The 16,901-nt window shown below is 33.5% G+C and overlaps 1 protein-coding gene across 4 annotated transcripts in view; it reads left to right on the top strand.

The window, feature by feature from the left end:
* The window catches only part of LOC118733586 (mucin-5AC), a 63,921-nt gene that overhangs the window by 28,059 nt on the left and 18,961 nt on the right, over positions 1-16,901 (top strand). For all 4 annotated transcript variants that reach the window (XR_004992273.1, XM_036463035.1, XM_036463034.1 and 1 more), the window contains exon 3: positions 15,335-15,442. Coding sequence is in view for 3 of the 4 variants with exons in the window: in XM_036463035.1 (XP_036318928.1) it covers positions 15,335-15,442 (108 nt within the window). In the remaining variant the exon portion in view is untranslated. The remainder of the gene's footprint in view (positions 1-15,334; positions 15,443-16,901) is intronic.

Raw genomic sequence — 16,901 nt, 5'->3', positions numbered from 1 at the left:
TTTTTGATTAAAAAAAAATTGTTCATGTTATTTACATGGAAATTTTCAAATGCCAACCGACACCTTTTAAAATTGGAATACAAATTTTTCCAAATGGGAGAATTTTCTTCTCAGTAAATAGGTCCTTTAAAGGCCCTAAATTCGTTAGGTTAATTTATTTGGATTACCCTAATATACATACGCTCCATATGTGTGTTGTAAACAAAATTTTGACAACAACCAAAGCGTTTGTAAATCAACAGAAAAAAATCCCATGTGAAGCTCAAGTGCCTCCAAATGTCACCTTCAGCAGTCGACACTCAGCTAACTTCAGTCAAAACAAAAGACTTAAGCGACGAACTCGCACCAAAGTACATAGTACTTGCACTTTAGAAAAGTGGTCAGCAATTCAAACAGCAGCGTGCAACTTGTCAAGTGTGGGCTGGCGTAACCAGAGCTTACAGCTACGAATGTACATATATTTCCTTGTCATTGTTGTTGTGGTAAGTCAGCTTGCGATATGTTGAGCTTGCTGTACAGTGCTTTGTTGTGCGCTATCATGTGTAGTACACACACACATATACATATACAAACGAAGAGATATGCGAGTTGCTGTGTAATTTGTTGAAGTGCGCAAGCTAACAATTTTCGCTAATAGCATCTTTGAGCGCACGCGTGGCGGCAGCCAGCGCATTTTTCTAGTTAACCAAAATTGTTTAGGCGCCACTTCTTTAGAAACAGAAGAATATAATTTACATATTTATGTATATAATAAATTGCTTTATTTGAGCAAAAATTGTATAGATTGCTTTGCTTGAGACGCAAGTGGAGCGCTGCTAAGGGTGAGAGCTTACGTAAATGCAATGATGTGATGTTTTCTTTACAATTTTGAGCAGCTGTACGCCTGCTGTGCGGTTTGCTGTCAATCAAGCAAGCCACAACATGGCATACAACTTTATCAAATTTTTGGCTGTGTAAAAACAAATGAAAGCACTAGAAGCAAACAATAGTGGTTGCACTTAATGATAGCACCACAAAATATGCGGCTGCTGCGTGGCTGAGATTTCGCAATTACGCGCGCTGAATAGCACTTACATAATTGCTGGCAAGTGCTACTGTCTGCGTGTAGATTTTTTGTGCCAGAGTTAGAAAAGAGTTGGTTTTTATTTTTTTTTGAATATTTATCTTATTTTACTCACAGAGCTGAAACCGGTAATCGGCATTTAATTATAGATAATATTTCTATTAAACTTTAATTATTTTTTTGGCTAAGTTTTACAACGCAATATAGCAAAATAATTATTTTATTTTTGAAGTCTTTTGCGTGTCTACAGTCGTTTTGCGAGTCAAATGTCACGAGAGGTGCAATGAAATCGGTAACTAGCAAAATCACATATTTAACTACATGTGCATATGTGTGTATGTATATAATATTTCACGCAAACATATATTTACGTTGGCCATTTACATTCTAAAATTAAGCGAATGCGCGAATGCTTTCGGTCACCAATAATTTGCATGCATTATTTTATTATGGTCATTTTTTATGCATATATTGCGCGAATAATTGTTTAAATATTATGTAAATTTAACAAAATTTTGTTCTTCTCCTTTGGAACGCAAGCATTGGCGGTTTCTCAGATCTCTGAATGTATGCCAATGCACGTTTTGCAAGGAATACAGCGTATGACGCAGGAATCTAAATTTCTTAGAAACAAAGCCTTCATAGCAAAACAAAAGCGAACGTGTTGCACAGCAAATTTTTTGAATGTAACCTATTGTACACCGAAATTAAAATTCAAATAATAAGCTTAATGTATACATTAAAATTTGAACCACATACTTTGAACCAAGCAAGTGGTTAACCAACTGAGCCGCAGTACAAAGTGTACATTTATTAAAAAAAAAAAAAAAAAAAAAAAAATTCAAATACAAGTGCTACAAAGCTAGCTAAACAATATGCAAAAAATTACAACCTATGTAGCTTTTTTTGATTCTTCACACACAAATGTCTGTCTTTAAGCTTTGCAATTTGTAACAAATTTTTCGCTGTAAATTAACACAAAAGCCAAACCGCATGAAATCATAATTGTGCGTCAATCAAACAAAAACTGCCAGTAATAATAAAAATCAGGCAACCAAAAAAAAAATATATATACATATATGTATGTATATTCACACACGTAATAGTTGAAAGTCCGCTACAATTACTGGCCGCCACAAAGCGCAATTCATTAGCTGCTCCAGTTATTTTTTCTTATGCATATATAAATACATATACATATATACATACAAATATATGATTGGGTGCTTTTACAAATGTATAAATGTTTGTAATACATACATAAATATTTATTAAATAACATCTGCAAGGAAAAAAACGAAAAAAAAATATCAATTTGTCTTCTCATTGCACAATCGAATCAGATCTCTGTGTGATTAAATGCCAAATAATTAAATAAAATTACGGCAAATTGCGAGTCTTTGAAATGCTTGAAAATATTCCATATTCAAAGGTTTTTAAATTCCTACATGCATAGCAACACAAAGTATTGTGAGATATATTAGGGGTATTCTCGATCCGGTGCATACTGTCTAGCATGGTGCATAAATTGCATGATTGATTAATTTTGTTGTTGTTTAAACACATGAAACAACAACAAAATTATCGAATCATGCTTTTTATGCTATCTATACACCATGCTAGACAGTATATACTGGATCGATCGTGAATACCCCTATTGTATCACGAACAGTGCGAATTGCATATATGTGTAAGGCATCCGCTAAATTAAATTCAATCAATACATCCGATTTGTTTTGTAATTTCATATTTAAATACCTGCAATTTAATTCAATTAATTGATTGGCGCATATGATTAACAGTCGTTGGGAACATTTTCTTACACATAGTACTCCTCTTTTATCCCTCAAAAGAAATTAGCAAACGAAATGGTGATTTAAAAAGGGAAAAATGTGTACTATTTAAGTAGTTAAGTTCAAATATATTTTATACTTTTTGAAATACTAGCCTGCGGAATTAATTTATGCAGAAAACGAAGCCTAAAAATATATAACAAATAATTTTAAGGAAAATGTATACAAATTTATTTATTATATTTAAGTGTTACATACTTTGAGCTTCGTTTTTTGCATAAACGTCCGCAGTCTACTAATGGCATTTTACATACAACAATACTTAGTACATATGGCTTCACTAAATACGATATACAAAAGTAGTTCGTATCCATACCTTAAGATTAAAACGTACTTTGAGTATGAGAAGTTCCCAAAACATGCTGTAAAAATATCGAAGACTCCAGCAAAATCCCAAAAAAGCCGAAAGACCAGAAAAAACTCAGAAAAGTGCCGAAAAAATCTAAAAAGCTGCGGAAAAATCGTGTAAGGTAAAGCAAATGCATTTTTGATATCGAAAATTTCCGAGAGGTCCCGATAAGTGCGGAAAAATACTAGAAAATTACCGGACTATCCTGAAAAATACCATAAATCTACGAAAGATCCGAATTAAACAAGAAGAATGCAGAAACGTTACGAAAAAATCCAGCAAAGTCACGCATAAGTTCTAAATTTGCCAGAAAACTTTCAAAAAGTAAAGATTGTAGCTAGTACCGAAGATTCGTCAAAAATACCAAAAGCCCAAAAATAAAAATAAAAAATTTACCAAATATCCCGATTAATAAAACAATTCCTAGAAGTCCTGAAATAACCCTGAAACGTCCCGAAGAGATTTCTAAAGCTGTCGAAAAATCTCGAAACGTAAATCACGTTAAGTTAGATTAGATTAAGGCATCTGCTTATGGCCTTGCCAACACATTTATGTACCCCCAATTTAAACACATACATAAACATGTGCATATTAAGTCAATATTTGGAGTTATCCCCACAAACAATGCACAAATGCACAACTCTGTCAGCCAAAGAAATTATTAAAAATCAACGCGATTCTCTAGCGCCTTGAAATTTGTACTTTAACCTACTAAAATTTAATGGGCTATACAACTGCATACCTAAAAGAATTTAATAAATTTAATAAAAAGTTCTAAGTTTTTTTTTGTGTAATTGTTAAAGTTTGTTGAATTTTTTTAATACTTGTACGAAGTTTAAAACGTGGATTCATGTGGTGCTGGTTATGTGATGTTCCAGAATTTTATTTAAAAAAATATAAACATTAAATAGTCAAATGAAAAATACCGAAAACTGGTCACAATGTCACTTAACTTAATCAGCTGACCACAAGTGTACACATATGAAACTTGAAGTACCGCGAAAACTATAAAGCAATAAGTATTTTAAAATTACATACCTTTAAACAAATGTTAATGCAATAACAGGCCCTGGAAATACTATAAGTTTCCATGTCGAAATAATAAAGTTAGTTTTTGCTGATAACTGGTATCTATGTTACGACAGAGCAAATTATTTTAGTAGTAAGCAGCAGTGCTTAGAACAATAACTCTATTTTTATTGCTTATTGCTGTTGTTGATTTTCATATAGCCGGTTCATGCGCCATGGGGGATCGCTTTTTTACTAAACACTGAATTCCTTTAAAGAAGGTTTTATTAAAATTAGACTGTACTAATTGCCGAGCATACCACCAATTAAAGCTTTTAATAGGCACATTAACATAAAATAAAAAAACCAGAAAAGTACCCGTACACACATACATACTCGTACATCTTAGAAGTTGATGTGCAGCACAAACTGTGCCATATTGATTTTACGCGCTAGTTGTCATGCATACATACATATGTATGTTCATATGTATTATTTAGGTATTATTTTATTTTTTTGATATGTATTAATGTATGTATAACTACCAAACTGCCTTCATACATCAATGCAAATGTGTGTATGTATGTGTGCACATTCCCCTTCTTGAATGCCATATCGAACGTCGATTGCCGAAAGCATTATTATAATGAAATGGATTTACGATAAAAAAAAAGAAATATTGCATTAACAATTTTTGTGACCTTCACCGACTTAAGGTGGACGAGTTAGTAGTAACTGTTGACGCGAATGAGCTTAACGCAAGCAAAATAGCTAATGGTCAGCGCTGATACTGGTATACATACATACATACAGTGAGATATAGGTAAATAAATAAAGATATGCACGCATGCGCAGTATAATGTTGGTGACGGCGAATGGCTAAAGAAGAAATAACGCTAATGACAAATTTTTTAGTCGGCGTTAAAATCAATGCACATTCCAAAACCAATGCTGAAGCAAAGTCGCTCACACATGGGGGAGAAGAAAAAAAAAACGTTTAATTCAACTGCATACAAATAGGAAAATATATACATACCTACTACATTGTACCATTACAAGTATGAACGCGCAAAATTAATGGCGCTATAAATTTTTATTGACTTTGTTAGTAAATCATTGCTGTCAAAAATTGATGACACTTTGACATTGTTAATAAGACAAAAAACATGCATTTAAGTGGTGATTTGTTGGAGGTGTGCAAATTGACAATGGATTTTCGTAAACAAACACAAACAAAGCATGCAACTAATGAATGCTTAGCTGCAAATAACTCGACTTATTTGTTAAGGCCATAGATTGCGAATGGAGATCTCAATTAAAAAATCTTATTTATATATATATATATAGAAAAAATACTTCCGCATAACAAGAGTTAGGTTTGCTTATAGATATTAAAAAAAAAATAATTCCATAATGAGTTGAATGCTTAAACTCCACTGCACATATGCAAAATGTACAGCATTTCGACAAAATCTTTGGCTTTGCCGCTTTATCTGAAATAAAATCGAAAAAAAACGAATATGAAATACATGGCGAAATAGCGTATAACAAAAACGCTATACAAGTATTATTCTTTTTTAATTTCGGTTTGGTTACGCATACATATTCTTCGGTACTTGAGAAAAGAATTATTTTGCTTTTTCATCAAAGCTGTTGTCACATCAGTTAAATTTCCGGAGATTTAAATACTAAGCGTGCTCCTATTTTGGAACACGATTTTTAATGTTATTGCAGTCCATTTTCTAACGTGCACATTAGGTTAGGATAGATTAAATTAAGATTAGAGAAGGCAGCACATCACCAGTTACTGCGTCCAAGATTAATCTATCTGTTTTTGGTTACAAGTTTTCACTGTTACATGCATCGCTGAGAATCTTGCGAGGTTGCTCTGTGAAGTGATAAGGACTTCATATTGTTATATATTTACAAATCTGCTTTACCCTATCGCCTTTTGGTATCTTACTAGCCGGGTCGTCCATCTGCCATGACTTCCGTTTCGTCGCTGAGGTCTCGTCTTTGGTTCCTTCTACATCGTTCGCCTTATATTCATTTTAATTTTTTAGCTTACAAAGTTTCTTTCATTTCAATAGCAGTTTAATAAGTCGGTGACTTTTGATTGTCTATCACAATATACTGTTTTAATTCGTGCAAGCGAACGGAGCCAACGTCACGAGGCGGGGCGAGGCAACTCACAGTGTAAGATTTGACCCATCTTCATATGTAGGTGCTTTTAATTCTGTAATTCGAAAACTATTGAAGATATATTAATGAAAATTTGCACAAAGCCTTTTACAAAAAAAAGGTCATTCAGAGGTACTGTCACGCCATCCTATATATAACTGTATTTTTAGAAAGGCAACAGCTGAATTATTTAACTAACTACAAAAGCTAAAATGCCCAAAATTTATATTTAGAACTTCCTTATAACAAGTAAATATAAACTGACAGAAATAGACTTAAAAATATTTTTTTTTTGGATTGTGGATCGAAAAAAGGACAAGTTGGGTCAAGAAAATACCGTTCTAAGTTCAATATTTCTTGCTCTATTTAAAAAAGTGAAGTACCATTCGAAAGGTAATGAACAAAGCTTTATCTATTCAAAAGTGAAATTACAAAAATTTTTCACGGTCGAGATCAAATGCAAATGAACTACTCGAAGAAAATAAAATTCTTAGTATGCCTGAAAAAAAGAAAATTTCATCAAAACCAGCACTTTCCAGCAGCTAAAGTTGTATTGTTTAAAGTCTAAGAGGAGTGGCAAATAAACTAAGATAAAAACTTTATCGAATAATCGCAAATAAAGAGTTCTAATGAAATTAATAAATTGCTAAAATTAAATTTACTTAAGTTAACATCGTTTTACTCAGTCCTAGTTTACTAAAATCCTAAAAATGTATATTCATTAAAAAAAAAAACCCATCTAAAAAAATAAGACCAAAATGGTATTTTAGCAATTGTTGCATAAATCACATAACACCATTGAGATTCAGATTCAAATCAAATCCCGTTCGGCCCTACACTTTGATTTAAATTTTGTAGTTGTTATTGTTTCGTCTTTAGCATTTCTAAAAGCATTTTTAACGTTGTTTTGAAATTTGGCAATATGAAATAATTTAGTTAATATTTTCTAGAATATGGAAATAACACACTGTGCGACTGGTCTCGCGCGCTCTAAAATCTTTTATAACACAGAAAAATAAACCACAATTTACATGACGAACTTAGCTCAATGGGTAGGTTAGGTTAGGTTAATGTGGCAGTTAATCCAGAAGACCAACTCACTTAGACCCTGCAGCACCACAGAATCCTCATTTACTATACATATTTGATGGAGCCATTTTGAAGCTCTTAAAGCGTAGGATTGCTTTTATTCCCACACCGGATAGTTCCGTGAGAGAGCTGAGAGAGCTAAAGTAGTGTTTTCCTAAAAAGTTTTCTCTGCTCTTAGATAGCTGCAGAAGACGTGGTCGATTGTTTCCTCCTCTTCCTCATCTCTGCATACTCCTAGTTGCGAAGAGTGTCTGCCAAATTACCAATGACAGGTTACACAGGTCATGGACTTCGAAATGACCTCTCTTGTGAGGCTGAGCAGTTTTTCTGCCTTTTCCTATTCATTTGCGGCCATAGTAGCCTAGCTATTCTACAAGTGCTCTGATCTAACCATGAAAATTGGCCTCTGGGATAATACTATTTCTGAACATTAATTTGTAATGGAAGGTTGGTACCTTTATACGTACATTATTATGGGGGATGGCAGCATTAAAACTCCAAAAAGTTGACTTTCTTGTTTATTTTTGCACCACCTTAATGTACGTACATAAAATATCCACCCAAACTTTCGTAATTTTTCTTAAATCGTTGTCTTCTAAAAAAAAAAAAATTATAATATCGGATAAAGCATTAGGCTATGAAAGCTCTTACCTGTTATAAGTGAAACATTTTCTCTATGCAACAATCTAATGTTCACTGTGATACCTATAAATTACATAAGCGTTAAATAATTATGTAATTTAAATTTAAAAATATCACTGGGAAAATTAACTTTCAACTCGTGCCATCACAGTTATCGCTCATCAACAGCGCACACTTTGCCAATTTGCTGCAGAGCATGCTTAGTTGCATGCATCTCTGAGGTTAACTTTGTGGTATGCCAGCTGTCAATGTGTTAATTTTCGTAAATTACAGCAACGATTGTTGTGACTTCAAGCCAGCCACTAGCACCATCATTATATACAGTGGCGAAAATATGAATAGGGAAGAGACATTTTAGCGTTCTTTGGCTATTTCCCTTTCGACTGTTTAATGTTAATTTTTTTTTTTTTTTTGTTAAAGTGTAGCTCGTTATCTAGCAAAAACTTTGTAAAAAAATTTCCAAAATTCGACAAAGTTTTATCAAAATTTTGAGCTTTCCAATTAGATTTCTTAGAAACATGCAGGTCATTAAATTTTAGTACAATAAAATTTAAATTTTAAGTAGGTAGGACTTACCGTTGATTTTTTACAACTTTTTTGTGCAAGTTATTGCTCATTTTCTCCATACAAAATCGTCGAACATAGTTTGTATGGAAAAATTACCAAAAATCAACGGTAAGTCCTAGCTACTTCAAACTTGCACTTTATTATACTAAAATTTAAACACCTACAAAACTGCTTACTCAAAACAAAAAGTTTAAAATTTTTATCAACATTTGTTAAAATTCGTCGAATTTTTATAACTGCTCTACAAAATTTGAAATTTTGATGCGTGTGGTTTTTTTTAGATAGTAAGCTGCTATATTCTCATAAAGAAATAATGAACTTTCTACTAAAATGTCTTTTCCTATTAACATTCTCGCTACCGTATGTAGCTACACAGCCAAGCTGTCTAGCAATGGTAGGTTATAGGGATCAGAGAGCTCTTGTTAAAAGTCGACTATCCGGGTATTCGTTTAGTAGGCTAGTCGAATAGCAACTATTTTTTCGGTTGATAGTCGAATAGCAATTATTCGATTAACCGCTCGATTTCGACTAACCGTTCACTTTCGACAAACCGCTCACTATTGAGTAGTCTGAAATTATTCGAATAGTGACAGTTTATTAGCGCAGTTGGCTTTCGTCAATAAGCATAAGTATTCAAAAAATAAAAAATAAAAATTTGTATGGAAAAAAACTAGCCGAAAAATTGAAAATGAGCGGATAGTCGACTAGTTGTTTGTGAGCGGCTAATTGAAAAAGTCGCAAGGAAATGTTTAGTCGATTATGCGAAGCCGATTATTTTTTGAAACAGCCTCTGCTATTCGACTAACAAGAGCTATAATAGGGATACCATGATTAACTAATGCGTTTTTAAGTGCTCAAAAATATATCAACAAATTAAAAAAAAAATACAAATACACATTGTTACTACAAGCAAAAAAAGCAAATGGCAAATATATATCTTTCCGCAATTATTTATTAATTTAGCGATTGATTATTTAAATTCGTATATTTTCATAAACATTTGAAACTACCGAAATTGAATAACTTCATTTGCATAAATACTTCTGCCAAACCGAAAATCCAGCTAAATATGTGGCAACCTCGTACCATACCATAATTATATAACTCTTTTTTTTTCTTGGTTTATTTTCCACTTTTTTGTTTCTATTTTCGCACTGCTAAACAATGCTGGGAGTCTTAACTCAATGTTCAATGAACTTCAATGCTCACAACCCACAACATTGAGGCATTTTCCAAGATTGTTGTTTATTCAATTAGCTGTACGTGTTGTGGTGTCACGACAACAGCGATTACCAATGCATCTAACAAATGCATTTTTTTTGTTTTTTACGAATTTGAATTAAGTTGTTAAACGAGAAACGTGACCTTTAGCTTCAGATTATGTTTATATTTAATGTATTTTATATGATATAAAAATGAAGATGTAACTGGTTCCATTTATTGAATTTGATTAATGGAAGAACTCACTGAAAAAGAGAAGTGTTGATTTTTCGAGCTGAAGGAAGATTGCTCAGATTATTATAGAAAAAGAAATGTCAAAAATGTATAAACAAATAAAAATGTTAACACGTACAATGAAATATTTACCTAGCCACTCAAAATATATGCTAAAAGCATAGCCAAAAAAGCTACCCAACAGGATTTTTTACTACCTCAACTACATATAAAAAAAATAAAAACTAGACATTTACTTGATTAAAAATTAGCTTTACATGTATTTGTATAAGGTTGATTTTACGTTAAAACCGACACTTTGCATTTTAATCTAATATACCTATTGGGGTCAGTATTTATGGAACAATAAAAAACTTGGTAGTCGAAGAAGTATATATTCAGATATTTTTGGTAATATCAATCGCTTCGGAATGTGTTATGTAAATGTATTTGAAAGCAAATTTCTAGTAGTTCATTTCCATGAAGTCTTAACGGCAGTTTATGTCTATTGCAAAAAGGAGATAACAACTCGAAGGCGGTAATGGTTTACATTAAGTACAAGCAAACGATTGGAAAAAAGTAAAAATTAAGAAATGAAACCTGCGGATCACCCCATGTTAAAATTCTTGGAACTAATCTGAGCTCTTAACTGCAGTTAATCCTTTGGGGAAATAGGCTATAAGTCTCAGTCAAAGGTGAAAGTGGCTTGAAATTGTGGGAAGACGAAAGGCCAATTCAAAAAAAGGAAGAACGAAATTTTATCAGAAAGTGCCGCCCAATAATGGTTCGCTCGCTTTTGTTTTGGAATGCTCTTTGTTAAAGATGCAGTTAGTAACGCCACAGAATGTAATGTTCGGTTGGGATCAGAAGGGCATTTTCTATGATAAAGTGCTACCGGTCATACGATTAATTCTAATATCTTCATCTGACACCTGCTCTTTCTTATTTGACAATCAAGCCGCTTATCGGTTTTGGCAGAGAGCAAAAAACTTCAATAAGTGCCTACCCGGCCCAAAGTAGCACCTATTGACTAGAGTTGTTCTTTGGTTGATATCTGGACTGACATTATTTTTGGTGTTTTTGATGGATCATATGTAGATGAAGTCTTTTCCTATTTAAAGGTACTGGCCCAATGCAGGCTTGCTTTGCTTGCGTCGCTCCGAGAAGTGTCAAAAATTATTTGGAATATACTAAAATGTATAAAGGCTGGCCAAATGGCAGCTTTTCTTCACTTGCTTTAAGCGCCTCAAAGTTTTAAATAGACAAATGTTTTATTTGAAAGCGTTTTGTAGGCTTTTGACAAAGAGGCATGTTCCTGTTCAAAATACATAAATTCAAACAAAAATTTGCTTACTTAATTTAAAAAAAGCAGTTCGAAATCAAATTTAACATATCGTTATATTATAGTAAAAAATTGCAAAGCTCACTTTTACAAATTTTACATGAGAGGAAAAAACTTCTTATAGCTCTTTTCTTCAAGTAAATCGCTTTTTTAAGTTATAGTTTTTTTAGTAACTGTAGATATACATATGTATGTGTCATTACTACCAGTTCTTTTAAATACAAGCATTATTTCGCATTAATTTAAAAGTAAATCTGAAAATGTTTGATACATCTTCCAGAGTTTTCTAAAACAATAATTAATGTTAAGGGAACAGACATTGACTTTTCAACCAGACAGCTGGTTACTTTGACAGCGTTTCAAGCCGCCATTCGGCCAAACAAGTTTTCAAACTAAATCAAAGCAAACTAAAGCCAGCAAGGCACGCAAAGCAAGCCTGCATTGGGCCAGCGCCTTAAGAGTTATAACTGCTAACTTTGAGTAGGTTGTCAGTTTTTTTTTCATCGCTATAGCAACCTCATTCACTTCTTTTCCTGATCTGGTATTGAAACCGACGATATATGTAGATGCCATGTGCATGGGCCAGCAGCACCTTGCGTTTGCTCTATGTGCTGCAGCAAATCAAATTGGAAAGGTCCTTCCCAACTTGTACCCAACGTCTTGTTCTTTCAGGGACATGACGTCGTACAGGCTTCACCTCGTATTATTAAAAGCTGCAATAAAGTCGACAAAAAAAGATGAATTTCCTCGATTTTCTTATTTAAGGTCTTTCCTAGAATTGGAGATGTTAGGTCTCAAAACACGCTGTTAGATCCAATAAGTGGATATGACATGAAAGGCTCTAGTCTTTACACAGTATCGTCGATGGAAAGACCTTATGCGCAATATCAAGTAGACTTATCTCGAAGAAGATTCCAATCTTCGCCTAACTAACTTTTCGCCGCTGGCTTTGAGCAGCTCAGCCGGAGAATTGTAGGCTCCTTCTTCCTTCTAAGCCGCCTTAATGCTGCACCCATCTCGTCTAGGTCGAGTGGAGGATCGATTCTATGCATTGGTCTCAGTTCTTTTTCATAAAACCTACCAGAGGTGTCGCCATGTAAAAGCGTAGAGAAACGCTTCAAGTTCCTCGACGCTTCTCGACGTCAAACTTTAGTCGTCCTGCCTGGCACACATTCTTCGTTGTAGATAGGCGCATGTGAAACTTACCTGCAGCAAGAGACGCTCGAAGGGTAATTTCTGTATATGAAAAGGTAATTGCTTCTTTGAAGAGGGAACACCCAAATAACTTTGTGGATATTTCGATGTTACTGCCTAATACCATTAACTAACACGTTCCGTTCCGCGCCGAAGTAGATCAGACACTATCCATTGCCGGAGGTGGCTCGTTAAGGTTTGTTTGCGACAGTAAGACCAAGTAAGACGCTCTCTCTGCTCACCTGAACTTTAAAGACTAAGAACCAAATAGTCCCCGAAATTTCTTATAGAGTTGAAATATAAAATATTTATTTCTTTTAATCTTTTGCATTAAAAAAACCACCAGATTCCATACTTCTTCAGCGTAAAGCCTTGAAAAAATAAATGGAAAATTTGTAAAGTGCATTCGCCGAAGTGGCCATGATTCCGAAACAATACTAAATGGTGTATTATTAAAGCAATAGCAACTTCCGGTCTTAATATGTTAATTGTTTAATTGAAAGTAACTCTTACATATACTGTATGCATACATACATACATGTAAGTGCACTTACAACTTAGCATAGATGAAAATATACGCAATAAAGTAAGTATGTTTGATTGAATGCATAGGTTTAAATGATCAGCGTTTATATGATGAATTTTGTGAACAAAATTAATGGATAAGTTCGTGCAAACATACATACATATATATGTACATATGTATTTGTATACCGGTCATTCCAAATTAAACGTAACAAAAAGTGGTGATTTTCTGCGCCATGGCCTTCGATTGCGAATTGACTTACTTCATAGAAAATAAACTTTATAATTTTTATGCCCGCGAAAGTGCCCAAGGGTATTTTAACTATACCCGATTTACGTTTGTTTGTAACAGCTTAAAGGAATCGAGATAGTTATGGACATACAAATACGAAAATAGAATTAGATTAAGCCATGTCTGTGTGTCTGTCCTTCATAACGCTATCACAAATTTGATATGTAAGCAAGCACGCAATTGACCGCCTACAAGTCAGCCGTAACCACTTACAACTCTGAGCTCAGAGGGTCTTAGAGGACTACGTGGCGTGGGCACTTCGGGAGAATTTCTTCCCTACCAAAAGTACATCGTCTTCAGAAGGCTCTTAAACTGGGTAATCTGTTCGTCCTACGCACTGTGAAATGAGCATATTGTATCTGCACTGGCTCTGCTGAAGAAGCTAGCAAGCTTCTAAACCACAATAATACCAAAATGGACGAGGTTCACACGTCATGTGTTTGATTTTTTTCAAATTTTTAGGGTTGATGGATAAACATAAATAATAAATGAATATGAAATTAGAGCTTGATTTTTTTAAAACTTTACAGCACAAAAATAAATCAAATCGATTGAATAGTTTTTCAAATATCTCGATAACGTGGCGAGAAAATTTGAGACAAATCACACATACACACATCAAAATTCTCTATGAAAATAAATATTAAAAAAAAAATATTTTTTCTTGAAAACTTATTCACATAAAAGTTTTTTGATAAAAAAAATATTTCATCTCAAAAAAAAATTTAAAAAAAATCACAATGGTAGCTCTGAGTATTGCGCAATATTTAAGTATAGTATTACGGGGTGCACTCTACGATAATTTGAATTTTTTTTTACACCGAAGTTGAGTAAAATGAGTACATTACAAATTTACAAATTTTTTTAATTTTTCAGAATGTTTGTAGCCCAATAAATTTTAGCATAATAAAGTGCAAGTTTTAAGCGATCGCAAAACTGGCGTTAATTTTTTTTTCTTTGGAAACGTTTTTGCGCATTTTCTTCCATAAGAAAAAAGTGCAAAAAGCCGTCAGAACAAAAAATATTACAAATCAACGCAATTTTGCAGTAGCTTACAGCTTGCAATTTATACTACAATTTAATGGGCTACAAAACTGAATACTCGAAAAAATTCTAAAAAAAATAAAAAAAATTTGTAAATTTGTAATGTACTCAACTTCGGTGTAAAATAAAATTCATATTTAACTCAAATTATTGTAGAATGCACCCCGTAATACTATACTTAAATATTGCGCAATACTCAGAACTACCATTGTGATTTTTTTCAATTTTTTTGAGATGGCATATTTTCAAAACCTAATTTTTTTATCGAAAAATTTGTGCGTGAAAAATTTTTCAAGAAAAAAAATTTTTTTAATATTTCTTTTCATAGAGAATTTTGATATGTGTATGTGTGAATTTTTTTTTCAAATTTTTTCCTCGCCCCGCTCTCGAGATATTTGGAAAACTATTAAATCGATTTATTTTTGTGCTGTAAAGTTTTTAAAAATGTATTAATCAAGCTCAAATTTCATATTTATATAATATTTATGTTTGTCCATCAACCATCAGTGAAACAAATCAAACACATGAAAGGGGTTCACATTTCATCCATTTTGGTATGGAACTTCCCATATATAATGGTTTAAAAGGATATTTTTTTAAGGAACCAGGTTCTACGGTTAAGCCAAAAGCACAGTTTATCTAGCCTGTGTATCTCAATATCGTTTTAACTTATCTTACTTACTTATCTGCATTAATTATAAATATTTTCCAGTTGTCTTTAATATTCAAAACAAATTTTCTTTCTTTCCAGGAACTAGACGTTTTGACGCTTGGTGCCAAAGGTCAGGAACAAATAATCGCCGATCGAAATAAACGAACGATTGGTCTTCTGCGCGAACTGTTTCCCGACATTACAAAGGTATGAATGTTGAATTTTTTAATCGACGATGCGAGAAAAGTGATGCGCGTAGTAAAAAATTTTTAAACTCATTAACCATTCTTGAAAAAAAATATATGTACATTTTTAGCATTTAACTTCGCTCGCATATTCTGCATACGGATTTCTAACTTTTGTATAGGCAAAATATTCTGAAAGGCATATAAAAGATAATCTAGCAAAGCATTGCCTTTACTAATACTTGTCTCATCTTACATACATATGTATGGCTGTATGTGCGTAGGTATTTACTTACGTAATTGCGTACTCTCGCTACCAGCATATGCAAATTGTTGCGCATAATAAGTAACCATACAGTACTCACAAAAAACATGTAGACGTCACCGATGATGCAGGCTCGCAATGGCAATTGCGATGTTGCCTTTTGTAAATTGCTGGCGTTTAAATGCCAAGTAATACACTTTGGTAGCATAATTTTTTGCTTATTATTCAATTCATTCCATTCTTACTTATATCTACATACTAAAATGCTCACGTCTACAAATTAATTAACTTATGTATGTATGTATGTATGTACCTACATACAAAAAATGTAGGTATGTAAAATGTGTTTGTTTAAGTATGAATGTTAATTCAAGGAAACAGATTGAAATATTGACATTTACTGAGGTGCGATTGAGCTGGTGCGGTTGAACCTGATAGGAATAATTTTCACATTTAAAGAAGACACCCTTTTGTTTTAATGAATGAGTCTGTGCGTGGCAGAAATGCGGAAATCAAGCACAATCGGTAGCTGGAGAGATATATTTTTTTTAATTTCACGTATAATGATGATAGAATTTAAAAATAACGCTTTGAACAATCCCTGTCTAAGGCCCTTTACATTTCTTTCGTTTCCTTTCGTAATTTTATAAACTCAAACTCTTCGTCATGGAATGCGTTAGTTAGGTTAGCATAAAATATTTGGAGTCCCCCCTTTAGTAGACACACCTGCAGATATAGATTTCTGATAGGTGCACAAAATAAATGAGACCGAGGATTTTTAAGCCAGTGTTGACCGGAGACCGCTTTTGCACAACATCCGTCTATGCCAGCCACGCCTATACAAAATGTGTAGAAAGCTTAAAAGAGCTTTGCCCGCGGGCAAGGCAGTGCCCATCACCGGTCTGTGCCAATGATGGGCAAAGAGAGCTTTTACTCTGCACGCATCTATAAAGCATGCATAGGAAGCTATAAAAAGCTCTAAGTGCGGACAAATGCGAAAGCTTAAAAAAGCTTTTCAGGGTTGACACTTTTAGTGGGCCGCTATAGAGCTGATACCAGGATAATTTCACTTGATTACCCTCCATACAGCTGCTTCATTAATGGTTTATAATTCGCACCAGTAAAAGTACGTACACACAGAAGGCCGAAAGGCGCCGAACGTAGCTTCAAGTGTTCACACTGAATGTGGCGGAGCGGAGCTTTGGGAATGGAATTG

This window comes from Rhagoletis pomonella, unplaced genomic scaffold (assembly GCF_013731165.1).
Source record: "Rhagoletis pomonella isolate Grant_MI unplaced genomic scaffold, Rhpom_1.0 Rhpom_scaffold_00002, whole genome shotgun sequence".
Classification (NCBI taxonomy): Eukaryota; Metazoa; Arthropoda; class Insecta; order Diptera; family Tephritidae; genus Rhagoletis; species Rhagoletis pomonella.
The sequence above is the reverse complement of the archived record's forward strand: the minus strand, read 5'-3'. Positions and strand labels throughout refer to the sequence as shown.